This window comes from Podarcis tiliguerta (genome assembly GCF_965153285.1).
Source record: "Podarcis tiliguerta genome assembly, chromosome: 1".
In the NCBI taxonomy this organism is placed as follows: domain Eukaryota; kingdom Metazoa; phylum Chordata; class Lepidosauria; order Squamata; family Lacertidae; genus Podarcis; species Podarcis tiliguerta.
Window position 1 is genome coordinate 52,288,253 of NC_139534.1, and position 25,992 is coordinate 52,314,244.

The 25,992-nt window shown below is 49.8% G+C and overlaps 2 protein-coding genes across 3 annotated transcripts in view; one reads left to right on the forward strand and one right to left on the reverse strand.

Annotated features, from left to right (window-relative positions):
* Nucleotides 1-14,447, forward strand: part of LOC310683835 (uncharacterized protein) — a 34,346-nt gene extending 19,899 nt beyond the window's left edge. Inside the window, exons 13-22 of the mRNA XM_083454260.1 lie at nt 196-287; nt 2,078-2,187; nt 3,458-3,511; nt 4,463-4,579; nt 5,792-5,872; nt 6,189-6,294; nt 7,378-7,448; nt 8,476-8,712; nt 10,533-10,587; nt 13,193-14,447. Of these exons, the coding sequence (XP_083310386.1) occupies nt 196-287; nt 2,078-2,187; nt 3,458-3,511; nt 4,463-4,579; nt 5,792-5,872; nt 6,189-6,294; nt 7,378-7,448; nt 8,476-8,712; nt 10,533-10,561 (897 nt within the window). The 3' untranslated portion in view covers nt 10,562-10,587; nt 13,193-14,447. The remainder of the gene's footprint in view (nt 1-195; nt 288-2,077; nt 2,188-3,457; nt 3,512-4,462; nt 4,580-5,791; nt 5,873-6,188; nt 6,295-7,377; nt 7,449-8,475; nt 8,713-10,532; nt 10,588-13,192) is intronic.
* Nucleotides 14,448-14,841: 394 nt separating this feature from the next.
* PTPRN (protein tyrosine phosphatase receptor type N) overlaps nt 14,842-25,992 on the reverse strand; it is a 34,351-nt gene continuing 23,200 nt past the window's right edge. For both annotated transcript variants that reach the window (XM_083431984.1, XM_083431983.1), the window contains exons 17-23: nt 25,624-25,701; nt 24,211-24,330; nt 22,719-22,885; nt 18,121-18,174; nt 17,775-17,839; nt 17,430-17,503; nt 14,842-16,101 (exon numbers count right to left, since the gene is read on the reverse strand). In XM_083431984.1, the coding sequence (XP_083288110.1) occupies nt 16,030-16,101; nt 17,430-17,503; nt 17,775-17,839; nt 18,121-18,174; nt 22,719-22,885; nt 24,211-24,330; nt 25,624-25,701 (630 nt within the window). In that variant the 3' untranslated portion in view covers nt 14,842-16,029. The remainder of the gene's footprint in view (nt 16,102-17,429; nt 17,504-17,774; nt 17,840-18,120; nt 18,175-22,718; nt 22,886-24,210; nt 24,331-25,623; nt 25,702-25,992) is intronic.

The window sequence follows — 25,992 nt, forward strand, 5'->3', positions numbered from 1 at the left end:
CTTTAAGGACTCAGGAACGGCAAAGATCTGGGTCTGGTTGTATCCGTGAACCCTTTTCATGTGTTACTACAAGACTCTTGACACAACCATTCCGGCGATAAAGGGTGGGTGGGAGGGCTATTTTAATTTGGATGGTGTTAGCTTGGGTAATGCTCAACAGAGGTGTGTTATACTAACCTTTCCCTCTTACTCTAGGTTTGCTGCATAGCACATTTGGGCACCATGGTGGATTACTATGAAGTGCTGGGGGTGCCCCGTGGTGCCTCACCGGATGACATCAAAAAGGCGTAAGTTGCATTCTCTCCATTTCTGACTCAGGCTACTGACTGCTAGTCCTGGTGCGGTGGTTATGAGTGTGACTGTGAGATGTGGAAGTGGTGGCACAGTGTACCTGGCCACAGTTTAGTGGAGGGCAGCCTGTTTAAGTTTGTGACAAGAATAATGAGCTCTCAGAACTCTGTGTTTCCCAGTGTTAGGGGATACAGGGTGGTTTTGTGGCAGTAAGTTGTATTGCCGACTTTGCCTTGGACTCTGATTAGCCTTGAACACTGCATTTTCCCAGTGCTTTGGGTTTTTTCCTTTCTGCTTCCATCTTTTGGTTCCACTCGAGCTCCTAGTTTTCCTGTGGAGAACCTGGTAGCTACTAGTTTCAGGTCTAATGTACTTGATCTGAGAATCTGTTCTAGCTCTTGAGGTTGTTATGCAGGTACTTAGTTGCCAGATATTGAAAATTCACTTTTCTTGCGACTCCTCAATTGAGGGCTGACTTATATTATGTTTGTCTGATTTCCCTCCACTGCCTAATTAACATTCACAAACCTTCTGCCTGCAGGAATACTATAGCATATAAAAAAGGAGGCTTTAGATTGCCAAGAGAACAGATCAACATAAGTATTTAAATTCAGTTTCCAAACTACGTTTTGTATATTTTCCAAAAACCAAAGCACATGCTGATTGGCTGCCATATCCGTTAAAACATGTTGATGTGTTATTAAATAGTGCCTTGGAGATTGATCCAAGGAGGCTGATCCAAAACTTTTGCTTGTGCAGCTTGTGTGAAGATTCAGATTTGATTTGATTTTTAAATGAGAAATCTACTAGAAGTAAAACTTAAAAAAAACCAGAATAGCCTTTTTCATGCAAAACTATTGTTTTTAACCCTCCTTACGGAAAGATAATTGAATGGGAGAGGGATGGGCTGTTTGCAGGGCTGCTTCTGTTTTTGGAATGGGCACAGAGAGGTCTGCACTCCAGAGGTGGACAACTTGGGTGTGCCCCCTTGCACAAGAATGAACAGAGGGAGAACGTGTTGACACTTAGTGCTGTGCCAGGAGATCTTTGTGGCACTGCAGTATAATGAAAGCTGTAGGATTCAAGAGTCTTTTGGCCCAAAATTTCCCCTTAGGGGAATGCCTCCACTCTGCTCCTTGTGTTAGCGCAGGCTGGAGCTGCCCTAAGGTAGCAGCACACCTGTAACAGGAGAGAGGTATTGTAGAAACCCTTGTTCCTCAGCCTCCCATGAAGCAAATTATCAGGTGAGCAAATCTCCAGGCTTGTTGTCTGCTCTTCCTTTGTGAAAGAGACTCTGCGGATCCTGTTTTGGAAGTGCAGCAATCTACTTGCCTTTGAAAAGCCAAGGAACTGTAAATTGGCTTTTACTTTTAATTTTGTGGGTTTTGTGCTACTGTGGGAGTGAAGTGCCCCCTCGTGGAGGACAGATGGCAGAGCAATGACCGATGACCACTCTTGGTTGAGCTGGAGCTTCATCTGCTATGGCCACCAGCTGCTATCAGCTCCTGTGGGAAGAGAGAGAAGTCTGGTTTCACCTGGAAGCAAATGAGGATCATAAGTCCCACGTGTTGAAACTCCCTTCCCACAGAAGCAGAATGTCCACATAAGCAGAAAGGGGTGTGTGTAGGGTTGCTGCTAACTACAAGGGGGTGAATGTGTAGGCCAGTATGTGACCGGGGGGGTGGGGGTGGGAGAGAGAGAAGTTGTCTGTGGGCTTGGTTCTTGACAGGGCCTATACCGTAAGAATATACACCAACCAAGCTATCATGGTTGTCTTGTCAAACAGGTACAGGAAGAAAGCCTTGCAGTGGCATCCGGATAAAAACCCAGATAACAAGGAACATGCTGAGCAGAAGTTCAAGGAGATAGCAGAAGCCTACGAAGTGCTATCGGACAGTAAGCATCGACTCTCTCCTCCGCCTTTCTTTCCCTCAGGCTGTTTCGGTTCATGTAGGGTCTTGGCCCTGGTTGTGGGCTGTTTCTGGAGACTGAGGAGATTTCCTGTTCCTTGTAAGAGAAGGGAAAAGAGTTTTATTCACAGGGTTAAGGTGCAGGTGTGGGACCTGCGGCCATCAAGATATGGTTGGGCAACAGCTCCTGTAAGCCCAGACTGGCTGGGGCTGGTGGGAGGTTCCTCCCTCCCCCCAGCCCCCATTTTTATTTAGCAAAATAAAACGAAGCAGAGAAGGGAGAAAAAGAGGCACGTTTTTCAAGCAGAGGCAGAACACTAGCAAGCGAAGGCATATAAAAGGACGTAGCAAAAGTGCCCTTTGGAGACGCCTTTAAATGAGTGGGTGAAGGCTACTTCGAAGGGTGCGTTGCAAGTCTCTTCATGTTCCTGTTTTCCTTGGAGGTTTTTAAGCAGAGGTTGGATGGCCATCTGTCATGGATGCTTTAGCTGAGATTGCTGCATTGCAGGGGGTTGGACTAGATGACTGAGGGTCCCTTCCAACACCTCAATTCTACGATTCCTCTTTTAAACCTCCCACATTGTGTTTAAAGGGGAAGTGCGGAATGACTTTCCCAAAGCTCTGGGAAGAATTTTGACGGGTGTCAGCCCCACCCTCCTGTCAGACATGTGATGCCATCATCATGTCATGTGGTTGGCTGGCCAGTTCTGTCCACCTGTCAAATTGGGCCCTGTGGCCAAACCTCCAGTGTCTGGCCTCTGGAGCCAAAAAGGTTTCCCATCCCTGTAATAGTGAAACTAGAAGCTGAGAGGTAAAGTCGAGAGCCCCCACCTAAGCCTTGTGGGACAATTGGCCATTAGGACAGGCTACTTGAGGAAGATTGGGCTTCCTTTGAAATGAGAGCCTTTTAAGCTAGATTAAATGGAAGGTGTGTTTCATTAACTGTTCTCTCTCTCAGCCCCTAGCTGTAGTATGATTCCAATTTTGCTGGCTGACTTTTCACAGTTGTTGCAAGTTTTTCTGAAATAATGCAATGTTTTCTGAGCATGCTATGCAAATTACTACTAATTATTAACCCAGGCAGGACTAGCTTTGGGTAGACAAGGCAAGGACTCAGTAACATTCCCTGCCCCGAAGTCCATGTGTGGCCGGGGGGGGGGGGGCTGTGTCCCAACTAAGTCAGTGGCAGACATGTCTGCTTGAGCCTCACCTCTTTTTTGTGGGCAGCTATCTAACCAGGTGCTTTCTGATTTCAGAGAGCAAGCGTGAAGTCTATGACCGATATGGCAAAGATGGGCTCATGGGTCAAGGTAAGGAGCTTGGTCAAGATCTGGGTTATCCTGACAAATATCATCAAAAACCAGGATCGGGTTCAAAGCAGCTTTCTGCATTGCCAAGAGGGCGAGAACAAAGATGGCAACAGATAGCTTATGTGCAGCTCCGAAACATACAGGCCTTCTGCATTAGCTACTTTAGCTGTTATCATAGAAGTGTGATTGAGCAACTTTCACAGGGAGCAATTTCCTGGGAGAAATTTGCAGAGTTGGGTAACTTCTTTGGGAGCAGAATATTACTAAGGTCTTGGCTGCCTTGTCAGTTCCAAACCAAAGCAGCTGTGGTGCAGTTAGGCCTTTCACGGCCCAAACAGCCATTTTTTTGTGATTCTTAACAGTTTTGTTTTTCTGTTCTGTAAAATGGGTTTGTCCAGCTCTGTAGCCCTTCTGTGGCTTTTGACCCATGAATCAGTGCTTGATTAAACTATTTCCAGGGGCTGCAGACATATCAAGGCATGGCTGGCTGGCAGGCTGCAGGTTTGCTGGGCCTTTGATGTAAATGATTTTAGTTATCTAGTACCCCTAAGCCAGAGGTTTTCAAGCTTTCTGAGTCCCATTTTCAAACACCCTCCCTTCTGGGGTGTTCCCAGGCCACAGCTGCCCCAAAGAAAGGTGCCTTCTCACACTGTCCCACAGGGGCCTGGGAAGCACCCCCTGGCCAGCCTCAGAGGCACCATTTGCCTGAGGAGCTTGTAGCCAGGGCTGCTGCAACAAACAACTGTGCAAGCCTTTGGGAGGCAGAGACACAAGAGGGCATCAGAGGAGGGAGAGAAGAAAAGAGGGACAGAAACCAACGTTGCCCGTGGCACCCCTGACCATCATTCAAGGCGCTCCAGGGTGCCACAGCCTTAACCTTGGTAAACAGTAAGCCAGTGTCTTGGTGTGAGGAAAATAAAGCTTCACATTTGGTCTCTCCTTCCCCCACAGGTGGGCCCTCCGGGTCAAGACCACACCCAGGACCCGAATTCACCTTCACTTTCCGCAGCGCCCACGACGTCTTCCGGGATTTCTTTGGAGGGCACGATCCGTTTGCTGACTTTTTTGGTGTGCATTGGGTTTGATCCTCATTTGTTTTGCAAGGGGATTTTATCTGAGTAGGGAGGGAAGACCCTATCTGCTGTCTCTGGACTTCAAAACTATGAGGACAGTCAGTGGTATCCCAAAGACAACCAGTACCTGAGAGATGGAAGGAACTAGTAACGAAGAATATCATTGCTATCTGGTTGTGTCAGGCCCAGGGTTCCTCTCGCTGGGTTTTCCTTTTACCATATAGGGCACTTCTGTGGAGAGTGCAGTAGGGTTTTGTTACTCATTCCCTGCTCCACCCTGCCCCATTCCTACAGGAAATTCTATGACCTACATGCTACTGTTGTGGTTTGGGTTATGCCAGGTCTGTTGGTGTTTTCTTGTGTGAACTTGGTGTTACTTTATTTTGTTGTTTAGTCGTTCAGTCGTGTCCGACTCTTCGTGACCCCATGGACCAGAGCATGCCAGGCACTTCTGTCTTCCACTTTATTTTACCTGCATATAAATTCCTTCATGAGGAAGCTCAGAGTGATTAAGCAGTGCAGTCTCCCATCCAGGATGCATGAGGCTGAGACCCGCTTAGCTTTGACAATGTAACCCTGTTGCCCTCCTGGCATTTCTGGACTGCAATTCCCATCATTCTTCCCTCACCATTGGACATGGTGCCTGGTGTTGATGGGAGTTGGAGTCCAACAGCATATGGAGGACCCAAAGCCTTAAAGCCAGGCCAGAACATTCTCCAGAACTCCTTGTGCAGCTGAGGAGAGTAAAGGGAGAGGAGGGGGACTTAGACAGTGAACAGTCCCTCCTTTTTGGATCATTTCCAGATTACAAGAAACCAGATCCTTTCTGGGGAACCAGATCCCTCCTAGTTAGACATGGGCCAAATGTTGGCACTGGCTTTAGTACAGACCTCGTGCTTATCCAGAACTTCTGTGTTAGGGAAGGGAAATGCTCCCCTCTGTGTGATGCAATTGGATCAGCTCAGTGGCTGTCCACACCCACTCCTGGCACTGGGTGGTTTCTTGCAGCTCAGGGAGGCTCTGGCAAGGCAATAAAACTTGTGTGGAAGGAAGCAGCAGCAGCAGTGTGGTACAAGATACATGAATCAGAACTGCGGGCAGATAGTAGGCCAGAATACAAAGGGTATGGATCTGCATGCTTTTGAGTAGCAGTCTCCCTGCAGAGGAATGTAGTGGTTGACGATCTCTTCTTTGGACCTCTTTCCAGACGATCCATTCGCAGACCTTCGACCTGGACCACGGCACCCTGGGGCAGGGCCATTTTTCTCTCCCTTTGCAGCATCGCCAGGTAAGGAAGGAACAGCTGGAAGGATTTGCCTGCCCACCTGCTCCTCACTGTGGCCTCCAGTTCCCCACCCTGGTTCCAACTGCACTTGGACCCTTGCTGTAGGGTTGACTTCTCCCTGGGACTGTGTGCTTTGCACACTGTGACCTGGTGGCCACTTTTGCAAGGCTACATTCTTTCTCCTATTTGCCCCTCCTTGGAATCTCAAAGGAAAGCTTTCCTGCCTGGTGTCTCTTTTCCTTTGCTGGTTCATCTCCCCTGGCCTTGGTGTCAGCTGCACCCTTCCTTGTCAGTGATTCTGGCGCACTCTCTCTTTCAGACTTCTTCTCCCCAGGGCTTGGTCCTGCTATGAATGCAGGAATGGGCTTCCGCTCTGTCTCCACCTCCACCAGATTCATCAATGGCAAGCGGATTACTACCAAGAGGTAAGCTTAGGAGGATGTTTTAATCCATTGGCCTACTGTCTTCTGGCCTTGTCACGCAGATTTTGGGCCCTCTTGAGGAACGACCAAGCCCATTCTTTCTGTTTTCTCCCTGGCCCTCCTCCCCTTCTCATTTCTGCTATCTTGTTTCTGTATGATGCACAGAGTAAGCTATGGGGAGGATATCTAGAAGTTTTATATTGACTCAGGCCACTGGTCCATCTAAGTGAAGCGATGGGAAAGCCACACAATCTGTACCAGATTGGGGATGCATTCCTTATTTACGTGTGTGTGTGTGTGTGAGAGAGAGAGAGAGAGAGAGCGCGCGCGCACTAGCTCTTTCTTGTTACTGGTCATTTTATCAGCAGCAAGTTGGGGAAATCCCATGGCCCCTGGTATTTTAGACCTTTTAGCAGCTTGCTCACATGTTGCGTCCCAGAGAGTTAGAGGTTTACTTGCTTTGTAGCCTCGTAACTTTTATAAAATGCAGTCCCTCTGGTGATCATGTGTTTGCAGTGGATTGTACAGGGTAACACCTCTCCCTCCCCCCCCCCCACTGTCCTACAGCATAACTGAAAAGGTTAAAGTGTACAGGAGAAGTCAAATTTGTGCATTGATGCTGACCTTTCGACACTCCAGACCTGTCCCTCAAATCTAGTGGAATGAGGCTGGCCTCATAAAAAATACAAAAGACATAATACATTAAAAAAATGAGATTCTAAGTTGATGCTTTTGTGCAAAAACTCTCATCTGTAGAACAAAATATTTTTATTGATCTCTCTTCTTCAAAAATAAATTTTAAGAGCAGCTTCAAATAATTTTTTGGTGTTTGTCTTTGAAAAATATAATGAAGGCGAGCAGGTGCATAATTACAGGTATGGTAGTAAGAGAACTGTGGTTGCTATTATGGGATTAATCATGCACCCAAACTGTAAGCAAAGGCTAAACAATAGACATGTTTGTAGCCATGCAACTTAATGTTTTCTCCAGTTCAACATTGCTGGGGGAAGGTTTTGCATGGTTTTATGTGCTCTTCACAAAGTCATTTCACTTTTCTGTCCCTACCCCTTCCCCCTTGTTCTCCAGGATCATCGAAAATGGGCAGGAGAGGGTGGAAGTGGAAGAAAACGGGGAGCTGAAATCCATCCAAATTAATGGTATGGGACTAAAAAGGGAGATGTATCCTGAGTTTCTTTTCTCTGTAGTCAGCCATGCACAGCTCTCTCCAGCTGAGAGCAGAAATGTGAGCTTCTCTGGACGCCTGCTGCCTTCTGTGTGATCTCAACCTGTCTCCTGGGAGACAGAGAAAGTAATAGACCCTCATCCCCATGGAGCGCCTCTGACATTTAATCTACAACTTGTGAAAAGCTTTGTGAAAAATGTGCCCCCCCCACCAAGCGGTAGGATGCCTGTGTGCCAACCTCTGAGACATTTGGGGGTTGGAAGGGATCTCCCCAGCACTCCTGGCCTCTTTCTTAAGCATAGGCTGGAGGAAGGAGGGGGGCTTTTCAGACTTGTGGTGGAATGGCTTGGAGAGGTAAAATAAGAGATGAATGTGATAATAGCATAAGCCAGGCTGAGGAACGGAAGAGAGCTGTGGGAGAGCTAGGAAAGTTTTCACCTGGGCCTTAAGACATCCATTACCCACAAAGTGCGGTGCATATATTGAAGAAGGGAAGCAGCCCAGCGTAGTCACCTTCAACTTTTTCAGACGCAGATCTTGCCTTTAATTTCAAAAATGCATTCAGGGGTCAACTTCTTCATTATTATTATTTTCTAACCACATATTTCTCTGGTGGTAGCGTTGCTGTTGCAACCATTTTTAGGCTGGGCTGCAAATCCTTACCCACCGGCTGAAGATCCTGGGGCAGGAGTCCTCAACCATTTTGGGTGGTTTTGGAAATCTCAAATACCGTTGTGGGCACCACAACAACTGGCAATACTCGGGCATAATAGCTGCATGCCCCCCATGTCAATTAAAAATATTGTTTGGAAATGGCAGGCCTCTTGTTGGGTCCCAAGGAGGTGTCTGAGGACGCTGTGGTGCCCACGGGCACAATGTTGGGGACCCCACATCTAGGGTGCTTGGCCTTTCTGGGCAAGGCCATAGCAATGATGGGAGGGGGAAAGTATACTTGGGGTGCCTTCTTTGGACAACTGTTGGCTCAACCCCTTCCCTTTCAGGTGTTCCAGACGACTTGGCCCTCGGCCTGGAGCTGAGCCGGCGGGACCAGCAAGCTGTGCAAAGCCGCAAGCCAGCCCCTTCCTCGCCGGCGCCGCAGCACCCGCCCCCCAAGCGCCCGTCCCCCAGTTCGTCCCCTGTGATCTTGTACACCGACAGCGACGAGGACGATGAGGACCTGCAGCTGGCGATGGCCTACAGCCTGTCTGAAATGGAGGCCAAGGGCCAGCACAGAGCAGGTGCGAGAAGCCCCTCGAAAAAGCAGCCCCCTGGAAAAGCGCAGTTGCCACAGGGGAGCCACGCCACGGACAGCCAGGCGGACAGGCTGTCCAAGACCCCCTCTAAATCCCCCTCGGGGGCCGTGGGAGGGAGCGGACGGGGAAAGGGCAGAGGCAAAGACTCCTCCCCTAAGAAGAAGAAAGATGCGCAGTGCAGCCTCCTCTGAGCCGGCCTGAGACTGGGCTTTCATTGGTTGGTGCGCTTGGGACCCTGGCCAATGGAGGAGCGGGGGGTTGTTCCACCAGGACCAGCTGCCGTGATGCGTCACTGGCAGAATCGCCCGAAGGCCCACCCGGTCAGAAGAGGAGGTGCTGCTGCTGCTGCTACTGAGTAAAGGGCAGGAGCAAATTTTGTTAGCTCTGTGTGTGTGTAATTTAGCATGGAGAGGCATTGGCCCAGGCAGCTCCTGCACAGAAAGCCCTGGTGCCTTCAGCAAGTGCAGGCTGTGCTGTCTGCCTTGCTGCTCTAGTGCATGGCTTGGCTGTATGTCCCTGTTGTTCTCCTGTATGCATAGATCCACGGGGGGTGGGGGGGCGGGAGGGGGCTGTGCTCTTGGCTGCCACTGCTTGCCCTGGGCACTAAAGGAAGCGAATGCATTGCTTCTGCCCCAGGGTTTTGTATCAGCAATTTGGGGGAGCTGATATATATATATATTTATTATTATTATTATTATTTTATTATTATTAATGTATTTATTTTTATTATTGTCACGTCCCAAATAACAGAATGTGATGGCCTATGTTGAGGGCCGTCCTCTAAATTTGCCCTGGATCCGAGTGCCTTTTCTGCACTAACATCCCCTCCCGTCTCCATGAATGGTACCAAATCCTGTGCCTTTATCCCCCGACCACTGCTACTGGGGGGAGTGGGTGGGCAACAACCCCTATATGTGAAGGGCTAGTGAGAACTCAACCTGCGCTGAAGGTGGTGGCCATCCTACAGTGGGTAGCAGCAGAGCGGTCTGTTGATGGGCCGAGATGTCAGAGAAGGCACAGCTCTGAGAGAGGACTCTGCTCTCTTCCGCTTACTTGGCAGCGCTGCCCATTTTCAGCCTTGGGGGGGGGGGGCAGCCTAGGCATGGAGACTCGCGTAGGAACTGCCTTAGGCCCTAACGCTTGAGCACCCAACTTCCTGTGCAGAGGAAGAGAGGGGAGGTACCACAGGGGGGCAGGGAGGTCTGAACACGGACCAGGCTACATTAGTTGTATCTGTCATGACAATGTAGTTGAAAGGCACTTCCTGCTTTTGGAACTTCCTGGGGACTGAGGAATGTGTGAGACATAACGCATGTAGGTTTATACCTCTGTGGAGAACCTGTGGCTCCTCCAGATGGTGCTGGAACGCAACTCCCAGTATCCCTGACTTTTGGCTGAGGCTAATGGGAGCAACATCTGGATGGCCACAGAGGTTCCCCTTACCTGCCCTGTAGTTTGCAAGTGCATGCCATCTTCCCCTGCAGCTTTTGCCTGCCCCTAAACCAGTGGTTCTCAACCCTGCTTGCTGGCGTCTTGCACCACTCCCTGCAGCTGTGACCTCCTCCTTTCCCCCTCCCCTGCTTCCCAGGGCCTTTGCACCCTCCTCTTTCTCTCCCTGGTCCCTTTTGTGTCTAACGTAACCCCCAGTGGCAGGCCCTGGATAAGGCTTCGGTGGATGCTCGATGTAGGAATGTAACTTGTTGGTGCCCTTTCTCTCTCTCTCTGCTGTTGTTGCTGCTGCCGCTGCCGCCACTGCTTGTCTCCTCACCTGCCCATCCCTCCCTCCTGTGCTTCCCATGCCACAGACCCTGATGGACAGGCATACTCTGTCTGATGCCCCTCCATGCTGCCTCTCTGCAGGTAACCCTCAAGTGTTCATTTTGTCCAGTTGGTTGAAATGGCAAAGGATCTGCAGGGTGGTTCTGTTGATGGTTTTTAAAAAATAATAATAATAGCAGAGCTGTGTATATTTCCTACACAGCCTGGCATTTTGCCATACAAGGCTGCCTATCTTTTAAAGTGAGTTTCTGGCTGTTGAGATGCAGCCGCTTCCATGTGCTTTCCCTTCCTCTCTTCTTTTCTATCACCTGTTTCTGGATTCCAAAATATCCAGAGGTTGGGTTTTTTTTTGGGGGGGTGTAGGGGGTATTAATTGGCTTGTAGAGCCAGGGGGCAAATGCATTTTTGAAAATGCTTAAATATTTGTTGATAGGAAAGTGCAGTTTATCAACAGACCTTAGATTTGTAGGTTGCAGTGTTTTATTCTGGGTTTGGAGCAGAATGCATGAACCTCAGGCCCATTAGGCCGCTTCCCCCCAAACCATGCTCCTATCCATCTGCTGACATCAGCTGATGAGCAGGGGATGATGTTTTGTTTTGTGTTGGCTGCACATGTCAGTTCCCCACAATGTGTTGTTGTGCAGCCAAAGTAGCAGGATGCAACCCCCTCCCCCAATCAGCTGATGAGAGAGAGGATAAATCTTGTTCAGAATTTTTCAGTCCCGCTGGGTGCTGCTTTGCCAGTGTATTTCCTGAGGCGAACATGTTGGCAAAGCAGACCGCCCCCATGGGTCAACTTTGACAGGTGAGTGGAATCATCAGATGATTGACTGGTGGTCAAAGTTGGCTTGTGGGGTGTGAGGAGATAAAGACCTGTCTGACCTGGTTGTCCACTCCTAGTTTGGCAGTACGGAATATGCACAGCCCTAGTGCTTATGATTGTGGTAATTGATCTGCCCCAAATCTCTCTTGCTTTTGTGTGCACATTCCACGCTACAAGATTCCTCATTAGTCCTTGCCCTGATATATCCCAGCACTGGGTACTGTTTGAGGGAGGGTGATAGATCCCCTCACAGGGATTGGGCGGATTCACATAATTCAGTTGGCAAGGTGAGGACATGGCTTCAGCTTGTGGCTGTGGCCAAGTAGGGCCTAGAAACAGCTTCAATTCATAAGCCTCAGTTGGAGTGCGCTCCCTAATTCATCACATCATTATAGAAGCACCACATAGCTCAGTTGGTAGAGCATGGGACTCTTAATCTCAGGGTCGTGGGTTTGAGCCCCACGTTGGGCAAAAGAGTCCTGCATTGCAGGGAGTAGGTGACCCTTGTGGCCCATTCCAACGCTACATTTCTATTATTCTGTGTGAAGGCCTCTAAGAGCTCCACTGGTTAATATAGAATTGGGTGTTGAACATTGCCCATATGTGAGGCCACCAAGAGAACATATTTAATCTGCTCTGAGCTCCTTTTGTAGGAAAGATTGCCTATAAATAACAAAAACAGGTGAGTTTGCCTCTCCTCTGTGTACAACCTGGGGCTCCACTTCTCCATAAGCACAGCTTGAACCTAGTGCTCTTCAGCTTTGGAGCCCAAGGTGATGTTGGACTACAACTCCCAACATACCTGATCATTGGCTAAACTGGCTGGGGATGATGGGAGTTGTAGTTCAACAACATCCAGGGGCCCAAGGTTGAACAACACTGTGTCTAACCCACGTTCTCCCTGTGCCTACTTAGATCCTCTCATAGACAAAAGCAGCAGCCTCTCACTCAGGAATGGCTCACCTGTGGCCCTTCAGATGCTGCTGAATCACAACGTCACATCACCCCTGACCATCCTGGGTGTGAGGCTGATGAGAGTTGGAGTCCAGCAAGTTTTGGAGGGTCACAACTTAGTCACCCACCTTCAGCCTCTTGCTCCAGAAAAGTTTCCTGGAACTGAGTGTTGCATATGACTGCAGTATCCACAGGAATGGTCATTCTCTAAAGCTCTAGGTCCTTTTACATAAGAAAAAAAAATTCTTCCAACCGCACATTTTGAGCAACTAAAATCAGGTCTTAAAAAAGAATTTCATTCATTCCAAATATTCATAGGAGGTACATGTGCACCTGCCGCACCCCCAAGTTCCCCCAATTTTGTACATTGGAAAACATGTATCCCCCTCGTTTCCCCCCTCCCCAGGTCTTCATACCTCTGGTTCCCTTTTCCCTTCCTTATGAGCAATTTGCAACCAAGCCTTTGCAGGATGAATATTTTCATGTAATGTTTAACACTTTAACTGGCAGGGGACCATGGATGGGTGGGAAGGTGATGGTTTTGCAGAGCAACCGGCTACAGTTCCTTATTTTGCATGCTCGGATGCACCCCTTCCTCCCCTGATTTGTTAAAGGGCAGTGGCTCTTTCTTGACCTTATAGTTAATCCTGAGTCCACAGCAGCTGTGCCTTGATGCTAGAGCCCCTCACCAGCCCCTCCACCCCACTCCCTCTCAGTACTGCAAGTCATACTCCTGCTTGGCGAAGCCTGACCTCTGGAGGGCGGGGGGGGGGATGATGTAGTGCACAGCCCAGGCTCTGCTTGCTGTCACAACACTTTTCACTGCTGCCTGATTCACTCGGTGTCTGTTTTTCTCCCTCCTCCTCCTCCCCCCTCCCTCCTGTCCTGTCTCCTTGCTTGTCTCCCCAGGTGTGTTCTGAGTCTGGAAGAGCCATGGGAGAATTGCCTCTCTAGCACTCTGTGCTCCCAGAAGGCTACTCAAGCCTGGACTTCGCTTTCTGTTCCCTCCCTGAGCCCTGCCTGGGGGAACGATTGATGGGCAGGTGCCGAGTGTGTGACTTCCTCCCCGCTAGTTCTCTCTCTGCTGCGTGTCCTATAGCACTCAGTAGCTCCAAAGGGTCGGGCTCGGCGCAGCCCATCTTTTTTTAAAACAACAACAATGTACTTGTAGCTATGCTGCTGCTGCTCCTGAATTAACAGCACCTATTGGTGGGGTTGAGCGGAGGTATCCCCAAGCCCCCCGCTGCCTGTAGCTCCCTTTTCACCGGTGCCCTGTTCCCTTGCAAGAGAGGACCGTGGCTAAAGGAGCACGATGGACATTTTTCGCCGGACCATTTTATGAGTAAGTTATGAAGGAGACGGCGGTGCTGTGTGAACTGTGGTGGGCACAGGAAGTGATAAGCCTTTCCGATGCAGGTTGGCCTTCTGGTCCTCTTTAGCTCCTGCAGGGACTCTCTGGGCCGCAGCACAACAACACTCTTCCTGTTTATAGTGTTGACTGACTGATTGGGTGTGGGTAGGTGTGGAGGTGTTGGGACAGAAACCGTGGGAGAAGGGCTTCCAGTTTTAGCATAGAAGACTTTGTGCTCGAGAGCAGCTGTGGGCAACTTTTGGCCCTCCAGATATTGCTGGACCACAGTTCTCCTCAGCCCTGGCCACTGGCCCTGATGGGAACTACTGTAGTTCAGCAGCACCTAGAGAGCCAAAGATTCCCCCTCACCTCCACAGCAGCATTTCTCAGCCTGGTAGTCCATCAACATATGGGGAGCAATGGGGGTTGGACTCCCAGCAGCCACCTGCAGACCCAAGGGTGGGGGAGGCTGCTCTAGGGCCAAAGGGCTATAAACCAAATTTTCCCTCAGAGCGGCAGGGACGTCACTTTTCCAGACCAGGCCTTGCAGAGAGAGTGGGCGTGTAGTGTAGGCCTCTCATGCCAGGAAGGAGAGGGCAGGGGCTGTCTCTCTCTCTCTCTCCCTTTCTCTCTCTCCCCTTTCTTTCTCTCTGATCCCTTGGAGGAAATCCTCTCCCAGAAAGTAACAGGGCTGGAGTTAACTTGCTCAGTGTATCTCTTGACTCGGGAGTGAGATTGATCTGTTTTGTAATTCAAAGCACTGGCCTGGTATATAGAGTGGAAAACATTGTCAATAAATTTATTTGCAATGAATGCTGCGTCAGAATTTCATCGCTGGTATCAAGTACTTCAACTCACAAATACTGACATGTGCCAGCTAGGAAAGGAAATAAATGAGCCCCCTAGGGGTGGGGCTGTTGTCTGCCTTGACTCAAGCCAGATGCTGAGGATTGAACCTAGAATCTTGTTCATGCAATGCAAATGCTCTACCACGGACTTAAGGCCTCCCGTGTTCAGGCTGAGCAGCTGAAGGCAAGCAGTCCCCTTTGTATTGCTACCCTTTCAAGGAAGCAGCTCAGGGCAGTGAACGGGTTGTGTGCCTGGCATGCGTTGGGACACTTGGCCGCAGCTTCTGCAGCCCACAATGCAAATAGCGCTGCCCCACCCCCACCCCTTCTGGATGACACACAACATGAGTAGGCTGGGCTGCAGCTGCACAAACGCGACACAAAAACTTTATTCACATCAAATACAAAATTAGATTCTCTAGAAATGTCTCTTGGTGTACGTAACATCACAGAGAGAAAGTGGATAGGGCAACATAGTGGGGAGGAGCAGGCATAGGTCCATCTCTCCCACGACACCCCGCCCCCTTTTTGGGAAAAGGAGGGAAAGGCTGCTAGGCTGTAAGTAACGGGGAGTAGACATAGGGCAGGCATGGCCAAACTTGGCCCTCCAGTTGTTTTGGGACTACAATTCCCATCATCCCTGACCACTGGTCCTGTTAGCTAGGGATGATGGGAGTCCCAAAACAGCTGGAGGGCCCAGTTTGGCCATGCCTGATATAGGGGAAAGGAGCGATTGGGGTAGAAGCCTTGTTACGCTTTCCCCACTCTCACCTGTCATAGACCTAGGGACCCTTTGGGGGCTGCTCCAAATCGAGGGTGAGGAGATGATTGGAGGAGGAAGAGATGGAAGGGGCATGAGGACCACATGATTTAATTAGATAGACTTCCCTAGCAGTGCCTTGTCGTGGATATTACCCGCGATTATGGCACAGGGACAAAGCAGCATTCTGTATAGACGAGGAGCCCACATGCACCCACAAAGTCTACACCTCTCACCTTTGTAGAAGCAGGCACATCTACAGAGGCTGGACACACAAAGGAGGGTCCTTGGAAAACTTGCCTTGACACAGTGTCTGAGCGCAGAGCCCCTTGTATTGCTCTGTGGCACATCCAGCTATGTTTATTAGGGCACAGACTAACCTCCAAAGTGTGTCAAAGTACCCACTTCTCACTAACTAAGGGCTGCGTCCAGAGCAAGGGCAGTCAACCTCCAGAAGTTGCTAGACGACAAACTGGCTATTTGCAATGCTAGCTAGGGCTCCTGGGAGTTGTAGTTGCCCAGCAGCATGTGGAGGGCACAACACTGGCAACCCCTGTTCCAGGAGAACATGGGCAGGGTAGCACCCCACAGTATGAGGAGGGTTAGGGGCTGAGGAGTGGGGCAGGCAGGTGAGGGGCCACCACCCGTAGCTGAAATTCAGTCATGGTCGATAACATGGAAATAGACTTTATGAAGGAAGAACATCCCAGGCAAGGACACGGCACAGCAGAGGCAAAAGGGATCGAGTTGGGGGGAGTCACAAAGCTGGGGTACGCCGAGCGGGGCATCACTGTGGCAGGGCCTTCAGGATGGCATTCACCTCCTCCGCCACGGCTGTCAGTGCAAACTCAAACTGGTCCTGGGGATACATAAAAATCAGTCTGGGTGTCGGCATCCCCCACATTATGTTCTTAATCCCCCTCACCTCAAAATTAGAAAAAAAGGCAGCAAAGATGAGGAACCTGTGGACTCCAACTCCCATCAGCCACTGCCAGTCCTGGATGCCAGGAGTTGGAGTCCAGCAACATCTTCTCAACAGAAGGGCGTGGGTAATGTGTGGCACTGCGGCTGGTGCTGCACTCCCATCAGTCCTAGCCAGCATGGTCAATGGGCAGGGATTTGGGAAGTTGCAGATTGGCAACATCAGAGGGATCTCACTTTCCTACCACTGCAGGTGTAAAGATGTACCTGGCCCTGCTTCACAGAAGGAGCTTTTGCCTGTTCTTGTTTTGACAATGCTTCTTGCTTGCCCAGATGGAGAATAAAGAGGTAGAGGGGGGAGTGTATGTGTGTGCGTAGAGAAGCTAACCTACTGTACAAAGGTAGACTTGAGCATCCTCACTCTGCCCACTTTTGTAAGCTTGGCCAAGAAGGAACACAGCGTCAGCCTACTCTAGATAGGGTTTGACAACCCAAAAGTCCTTAGGTTCTTCCTTTTTTTTTTTTTTTTACTTCAGTCCTCCTCATTCCAAACCTAGGCACTCTTATCTCCTGGGTAAAAACCCCCTGACCTTTAGTATGCCACCAAGCACCATGTCTGACCCCGCCCCCCCCCCCACACAAATAGGCAGGGGCAGAGAGTACAATGGTTGCTTGACTTAGGCCTCATCTGCACTACACATACAAAGCCACATCAGACCACTTTAAACCACCACAACTTCCCCCACAGAATCCCAGGATCTGTAGCTTGTTAAGAGTGCTGAGAGCTGTAAAGAAGAAAGACCCCCTATTCTCCTCAAAGTGGTTGAACATTCGATTCCTCTTCAAAGGGGACTCTGAGAATTACAGCTCTGTGAAGGGAATAGTGGTCTCCCAACAATTCTCAGCACCCTTAACAAACTACAGCTGCCAGGATTCTTTGGGGGTTCGTGGCTGCTTGAAGTGACGTGATACCACTTTAAATGCATAGTGCAGGTGGGGCCTACACTTCCCTTCCACCCTGTCACTGCCAGAAGGTCCCAATGCACTTTTATTCCATGCCCTCCAGGAACCAAGTTATGCCACCAGTGTCCACCCACAGCAGGTGTTTCAGGTTTTGCCCACAAGTAGTGGGCACAGGGCAGGGATAGCTCAGGTGATGCCTGCCAGATGTTGGCCTACAACTCCCGTCATCCCTGACCATTGATGATGCTGGCTGGGGCTGCAGAGCATTCCATTGGCTACCTGAAATCAAGCATCCCAACATACCTTTGTCTGCACCATGCCAGGTCGCTGATCTCGCACGTGCTCCAGGGTGGCTGCGATGTCGATCTCCTTCACACCTAGCAGGCAGGAGGAGAGGTAAAGTCAGAATCGAGTGAAGGGGTAAGAAGCAGTGAAGAGGAAAACTCCATACACTCATGAACAAAATGGTGGCTGTGGAATCTGAAGATAATCAGGGATAAATGCAGAAGAGACAGGAGGAGATGGTGGGCTGGAGGCCTTCAAACAGCAGGGGCCTGTCTTTGTGCAGTAGTTTGTGCACCTGGAGGCTTGGCCAAGACCAGGTTGTGTGCATGGAATAGACCTGCCTTCCCTCCCATCCCTTCTCACCTTTGGCCATTCGGTTCAGAACCATGTCGATAAGGATATACGTCCCGGTCCTTCCTGCGCCATCACTGCAAAAAGATAAGAGGTTTGGCACTGCTGCTGAGAACAACACAACAAAAGAGGAGATCCAGCTCTGCTGTTTCCCTCAGAAGGGGACCCTTTGACCTGACAGCACAATTTAGTTCTATGACATGGGATGCTTCTGAGGGGCAAATCCCCCACCCAGCCTGGCAAAATCCATCACACTTTCCTGTATGCTTCTGAAAAGAACCGTTCTCTGTACCTCAGCAGGGTGGTGTTTCCACGGCAACACCACAACCAATTAGATTCAGCCTTCCCAGGGCATTACCTGCAGTGGATGACGATTGGGCATGAGCGGCCGCGGTAGCACTTGTTCACCTTCCTGCCGGAACAAGGAAAGGTTGGGATCAGAGAGAAGCCCTGCTTTGGGTTTCAACTGATCACTTAGAAGTCGCAGGGCAGATTAAGGCAATACCCTCCCCACCTCACTTACCAAGCCAAGCAGAACTAGGAATGGGTGCAAGGATGGTTCTCAGCAAGCTCAGCACCAAGTGGGACCAAAACACTTTACTCCCAACTATCAGCAGTATACAGGCAGGAGGACACTGTGTACAGATGGAACTTTGCAAAGTCAACTGGCAGAGATCCTCCTATGTGGCCCATGGGACATTTTCCAAAACGTCAAAAAAAGGTGAAAGTGCAGAAGCCTCCAAGAGGCATGGAGCCTAAAATGCTACTTTGCAGGACAAGTGCCCCTTTTCAAAGCCCGTTCCAAGTGTCTCCCAGTAATCCCCCAAATGGATTTTTCAAATTTGGTTCATCACATTGGATTCTCAATCCTCTTCACCCACCAAAAATGCTATTTTAAAAATCACATACTAATTGATCCACTGGAGAGCAAAATGTCATTCTGTTTAATCCGCCCCCTGCAACATACCATTAAATAACCCAAGTATTACCTTCATGAGTGCATTAAAGCAATCCGATTACTATGATGCACATGGTAAAATGCAGTGAACAAGTGACTGAGATTGCTTGCACCAGTCTATATATTTTCCGTAACAAATACATTTATTTCACATTTACACATCCAATATGAAACGCGTATCCTTCACATGACCAGTGTTCCAATGTAGCAACATGAGAACCCTTTGTTTTGTTATTTGGGGTCCTTTTCACAGCTACACATCTGATTCCACAAAGTGAGTGATGCTGCTCTCATCCCTTCACCTTGATTGCTCTTCTGGAGGTGAAGAGCCTTGGTTTCTTGCTAGTTACAGAGTTTTTGCTGGCAAGGGGGAAATTTCTTTATTTTTGAGAGAGGAATTTATTCTATCCACACCATGGGGTGTCACAGATCAGCTAGTCAAATCGTGTGAACAATAAGAAGGAATTATGTCAAATGAATCTAATATATAGGTAAGATGATATTCTGGTGATTTGATTGCTGTACATGTTGAAGGGGGTGGGGCTGGATCAAAAAGGACACATTACTCTGCAGAGCATCAGTCAGGCAGCCTGACATTTTGGAGCACTTTGATATATATATATAAGGTTCCAAAACGCAAGTGCAGTATGCCAAAATATCTCAGAGGTGGGGAAGAAAACATATTATTGAAGATGTCTGCAGGCTGATTTGCAAAATTTCCGCCTGCAGCATTCAGCTGTGAAAAATACGATCTTATAGCAGGAAAAGGGACCCTGTGACCCTCCAGATGTTGTTGGGACTCCAACTCTCATCAGCCCCACCCAGCAAAGCCAATGGCCAGGAATGATGAGAGCCAGAGGCATTGCATCCACTGCCTGCAAGCTGCAGGTTTAACTGGCAGGCTATGAGCAAGGGACCTGCTCCGTATCAAAGTGCCATTTCCATGTGCTCATGGTGGCAGAGTCATGGGCTCTTCACCCTCGTGGAACAAATCCCCTCTCTTGCCTTATGGCACAGACCCTCCATCCACTCACAACCGCCACACGCAGCTTCCTTGTTCTCCAATGGCAATCTGCACGTTGGAGACTGGATCTAGTTTTGGGCCTCTTTTGCTCTGGTGGTCGAGGGCAGAGCAGGGAGGGAGGGCAGAAGGTGGAGCACGACAGCAGCTGAGGCCCTGTCTCGTTCCATGCAGCCAGCACGGCGGCCAATGATCACTTTTGTGACTATGCAACTGGGCCAGGATTACTAGCTGCAAATCACAAAAATGACACTGGCGGCTGTGAGAGAGAAAAGAGAGAGGAAAAAGGAAGGAAGGAAGAAGAGGAGGAGGAGAGGTGGTGGTGGTGGTGGTGAAGGAGAGAGAGAGCGCAATGGTGTGATGCAGGCAGAGGAAAGAGTTAAGCGAGCGCCATAGGGAACTAGAGAGGCAAAGAGCCTCATACAGCAGCACCGACAGGACACAGATGGGAGAGAAAGGCAGAGCTGAGAGCAAGCTGGGATCCTCTCGTATTTCAGCTTGCTGAGGTTGGACATGTGCCCTGGGCCCCCAAATACAGCCCATTGGTGGGGGAAGCTGATAAGGCCACAGGAACCGTTGAACCCCAAGCCGTGACACCGGGATCCTTTCCTCTCTGTCATCTTCCAAGCCTGAAGCCACACAGAGAGTTTTCCTAATGGATCTGGAAATGCACAGCGGTGATTATCCCACTCCCAGAGGTGCCTCTTTTTGCAATGGCTGCCGGGGAAGCTAAGCAGCCCCACGTCCACACCCACCGCCAGCACAGATGTCAAGGCAGCAGGAGTCCCCTTGCGCAAGGAGGATGGGTGAATGCAGAGAGAGAGAAAGAGAGAGAGGCTTATTGGAGCACGCGGGAGGGACAAGACAGAGGGGATAAAACAGGTTAGAAGTAATTTGGAAGCAGGTTGCGTAAGATGGGCCAATCGCTCCAGACACAAACTCTCTATAAGGGGGAAATTTCGCAGTCTCCCTCTGCTCCTTTACGGTGTTTTCTCCATTTTTTTGCCCCATGCAGTGTTTTTATCCATTGGATCTCATCTCACTGTGAGGCTGGGTGGTGGGGAGAACCCACACAACATAGATCATAGCTGAATTTGGGACCCTCACAAACATTGATCCTTGGCTGCTGTCAGAAAACATGCAGAATAATGACACATATTTGCATAGTTACCTTCATTAGACTAAGATAAGTGTGGGGACCCCTTTGGCCCTCCAATTAATGCTGAACAAACAGTTCACATCAACCCCAGCCACTGGCCATGCTTGCTGGGACTGATGGGAGCTGCATTTCAGCAACATCTGGAGGGCCAAAGGGTCCTCACAGCTGGCGTAAGACATCCCACTTGGTTTTCCCCATATGGAAACTGGACTGGGGAGGGAGGCAGTACAGGGGGCCATTTCCAGATCTTGGTAGGAGGTGGGGAGGAAGATGCCCAGCAAAGTCCAAAAGCCCCATTCTTTGAAGCCTGCTGTAACTAAAGCGAACATTCATTGCCTCTCAAAAATGCGTATCTCCATAACATTTCTTGTGATTCTGTGTTCATACTTCGCAATAATCAGGGGAAATGGCCAGTCCTGAAGAATAAATTGTATCTGGTGTGAACTGTGTTTCATACTGCACCTCAGTGGCACCCTTTTGAGTGAGGTGTGTAGAATTCAAAGGGTCCAGCTGCACACAACTCCCCTGTCTATATCTGAAGTGTGTGTTTCCGGTCACGAAACTTTTCTCACTTAATTAGAGGCATTCGGAGTCCCCCACCCCCCATCCTTGCCTGTTTTGAAGTGCGCATCTCCCCAAACGCGTTCCAGTTAAAGCATTCACAGGACTGCGGTGACGGTGCAGAGAGGCAATATCGTTACTACATGTAATTCCTGATTCATTCGTGACCTTGCAGAGCCTTCGTCATTTGCACTACAAGTGTGGGCGCATGTGCGCGCACACCCAAAGTATCAAGCATCCTATACTAAATGCCAAATTATGCTTCCCCCACATCAGTACCTTCTGAGGTTACCTTTCTCTAAGGCTGATACTAAAGCTGAAAGGCAAAGGGTTCATCATCTACGTTAAGCGTCACTACCAGCCCACACACCACACTCTGACCCACACAAATAATGCAGCACAGTGTGTAATTATGTTACTTCCAGGTACCCCTTAGCACTGCAGCCTCCATAGTCAGAGCGGATGCTCCACAGAGCTAAAGCCCAGAGGCACACTATTTCCCAACCATTACAGGGACTCTCAGCATGACTCATGCGCCAGAACATTCCTTCCTGCACAAAGTTAGCACCATCGGGCTAAATGCTGACAGTTAAGAGAAAACGACACAGTCGGCATCAATGCAATTTACTTTTGAGTGACACCTCTAGTTCCCAAGTCTGGAGTGATGCAGGTAATTGGTTCTGGGAATGGAGGGGGGGAAAGGCTGCTGAAGAGGACTTTGATGGCTCCCTTAGAGTCTTTGGGATGCAAGGAAAATGGAGTGCCTCAACACACAAAAATCAGCCTTCTCATGTGTATTGCAATGGGTAGGGAAGGAGATGGTACTGCAAGGGTCATCAGCACACATTATGACTCCGTTTCCACCGATCTTAACTGTGACCTGCCTGTGACACCCATTCTGAGGGGATGTCAAGCTCATGGAGGAAAAAGGCAGAGCTTTTGTCTTGGGTGCCTTCAAATGGCTCCAAGGGGCACAAGTAATGTAGTAGGTTAATTTGTGCCTTCTTTCTATGGTACTCAAGTTTTCCTCCCTTTCCCCTGAAGGCTTCCTAACACTGGTCCTGAAGACCTTCCTCTGGACCAGAACAGCTAGGAAAGATTTGAAACATGGCCTAGCCCTTTTCCAGGAACTCAGCTATATAAGCTCTGACTCCTAACCCTCTTTGCCCAGGGCTGTCACACACACCATGTGCCAGAGGCCCCGCCCAACATCTCATCCTAGTTGACCACTGAGGGGGGAGGCACAAAATCCCACACCTGCGGAAGTCGAGGAGAGGCCGTGTAGTGGTGGGGATGCCCTCTGCAGGCCAGCTCAGGAAGTGAAACTGTGTCAGAGTTCGTGTCTCCTGAGACTGGACATTCTTCAGGTAGAAGCTACGCACCAGGAAATCCTCACACCAGATGTGTTCGGAGACCAGGTTCACCTGTAAGGTGGGGACAGGAGGAGAGAGGGAGAAAAATAGCACATTAACTGAGAGGCCTTATCCTTCCCTAGCCAACTATACATAAGCCAACCAGCCCCCAATTTCCCCTGCTGCTATTCCCCCAGCCCAGCCCAGCCCAACCCCAATGCTTTAGTCTGCTCAGTCAATTGTAATTCCTTTCCTACCATTCCCCCAAGTGGCTAGAGCAGGAGTAGCTTGCGTGGTTCCTCTCCAGAAGTTGCAGGACTCCAACTCCCATCAGTCCCAGCCAGCGTGGCCAGCAGTCAGGGACCATGGGAGCCGGAGTCCAACAACATCTAGAGATTAACACATTGGCTCTCCCTGGACCAGGGGAAGTGGGACTCTGTTCACCCCTGCAGTTGTCAGGCCCACGTAGGCCTTGTCTTGCTCTTCCCTCATGAGCACTGTGTCCATACAGCCAGCTGACTTGGGGTTTGTCTGCACCATTTGGTTTTCACAGGCAGTTCCTCTCAGGGCTGTGGACCCAGCGAGTGTATCAACCAGGCAGCCCTTGCAGAAGTTACCTTGGGCTAATCACATCACTTCCTGGCCCTTTGCAGGGTTACAGAATTGTGCAAAGCAGTAAGAGTTTGGGTCAGGGATGGCCAACAGTGTTACCTTGCGAGGCCACAAAGCAGTTTAGCACTCCGTGATTCAAGGAGTTTGTTTCCTTATGCTCTCCGTACATAGAAGAGGGCTTTTGCGTTGCCCAAGAGGGCTTAAGAACCAAGGATTTTGGTGGGCGGTAGGCAGCTAGCTACCCAGGATCAGGGAAGAGATTGTGGCAGGAGGAGGAGGAGGAGGAACTGGCTCCATAGCAGGTAGTTCTCTCGGACATGCTCCCAACTGGGGGAGGGGAGAGGTGCACATAAATGGTGTGCCCATGTGGGTGGGGCAGATGTCACAAGCCTTTCCCACAGAGCCAGCATCTCTGTGCTTCTCAGTACGGCTGTGCTCAGCTCAGTCACATAGCAGGGAGCTGCATGAAAAGGATGTCACTGCCGCTTTGTGAGACAAGAGGAAGCTAGGGAAGGGGCGCAGCTCAATGCAGAAGGTCCCCAGTTCAGTCCCCAGCATCTCCAGGTAGGGCTGGGAGACAGCCACTGCCAGTCAGTGTAGTCAGTACTGAGCTAGATGGACCACTGTGCCACCTCAGTATGTTCCCTAGATGCCCATAAAAAGAGTGGCAACTTGGGATTCCTTTTCCTTGCATCACAAAAATATGAGACTGGGACAAGTTCAGGGATGCTGATCACAAAACAACTGTGTCCGCAGGCCCTTGGGCCACCGTTCGCCAGGCTCACCTCATAGATGTGGTACAGGGAGGAGCCCTCATCAGGCCAGTAGCGGTCACACTGCTTGACGCCGTCCTCCACTAGAGGGCTCAGCATGACAATGACGGTGCAGCCGTTCTCCCACACCATCTATGCACAAGCAACAGACATTGAATCCCCAGCCCTCAAAATGCAAACACCCTTCTTCTCTAGACCAGAAGAAGGCAGAGTCCACAGCAGGTACTAAGGGACAGGTGTGGGTTGAGGGAATGGGCCCAGGTTGTATGTTCTCATAGGACAGAGTCACAGAGGATAAAGCTACTAATGGCTGCTAGTTACAAGGGCTGTTGGAGGCAGCATGCCTCTGAATGCCAGACGCAAGCTGAGAGCTGTTGTGCTCAGGTCTTGCTCACAGGCTTCCCAGAGGCATCTGGTAGGCCATTGTGAGAAGAGGATGCTAGACTAGGAGGGCCTTTGGCCTGACCCAGCAGTGCTTATGTTCTTACAGGGCAAGTCAGAGACCAAAACCATCTAGCACACAAGAATGAAGAGGTTGTTCCTCTCCCTCCTGTCCAGGATGGGCCCCACCTCTACTTCATTTCCAGGTAGGATGTGAACCAGAGTGGCCTGAAAGCTACCTCAGGGCTGTGTGTAGGGCCAGACATCCATAGCCACCCCATGAAACTTGGCACTGTGTCAGGCACAGAATTTAGTAAACATTAGCTTCAGTTTAAAAACAAAGCAAAAGGACAAGTTTCATTCCCTCATGACTGCAGAGGTAAGCTTGGAAACGTACAGGCCATGGTCTAGCCAAATGAAGAATTTAGAGGGGAGCCAAGGAGGACTTTTACAGATTGAGCTCCAATGCTATGTGTACCTTCTTCTTCTGGCTAGCAAAAGTAACACAAAATCACACAAAGGGCAAAACTAATCGTGCAAAAACAAGCCAATATTCAGGACCTTTGCCAATTCACAAAATTTATTCACAGCAGTGCCTCAGTGTGGAGCATGCAGAGCTTCATCCATGGCCAGGATTGAAGGTTTCTCCACAGCAGGGATGGGGAATCCATGAGCCCCTAGAGGAGGTGGCAACCATGAATAGCCTGTAGGGCAAGGACATAGCTGCTCCTGTTGTTGGACTACAACTCCCATCATCCCTGACCATTAGCCATGGTGTTTGGGGCTGATGGAGTCCCAACAACATCTGAAAGGCCACAGGTTCCCGATCTTTGACTGCCCTTTGCTATTCATTGCCACCACCTCATCTACGGGCTCCGTATAGCATATTAATGCAGACAGCGTGAATCTCTGCCAAACAAGGGTCAGTCAGCTTTCTCACACAGTGCAAGAGTAAGGGCCACATCCTAAATGCCTCTTTGCCCCCACACCACCCTTGAGCAAGATCTTCCCGGAATAGGCTATCATGAGCCATGCTTGCCTCACCTGCCAGAAGTCAGCGATGGTGTGGGACGGTGGCCCCTGTGTGGCAATGTATGCTGGCATCCGTGGATCATGGTCAATCTGCAGAGAAAATAATATGTGTTGTACTCATCTTGGAGGGAAGGGGAAGAGTGGAACTAGGAGTAAGAGAGGTCAAGGTCAAGGGGCAGGACTCTAGTCTGCCTGAACTTTGCTAACTGTAATAACTCTGGATGGAAATCTTGTGCCAAGACAGCAATCATGCTTAGCTGTACGCTGAACATTAGAAATTAATTCTTTTCCCATGGCTTGTCATTGTCCATGCTCACAAATCCACAAGCAGCAAACTACCCCACCCTCCCAAATGAATTATTAGTTAGGAGGATAAGTCAC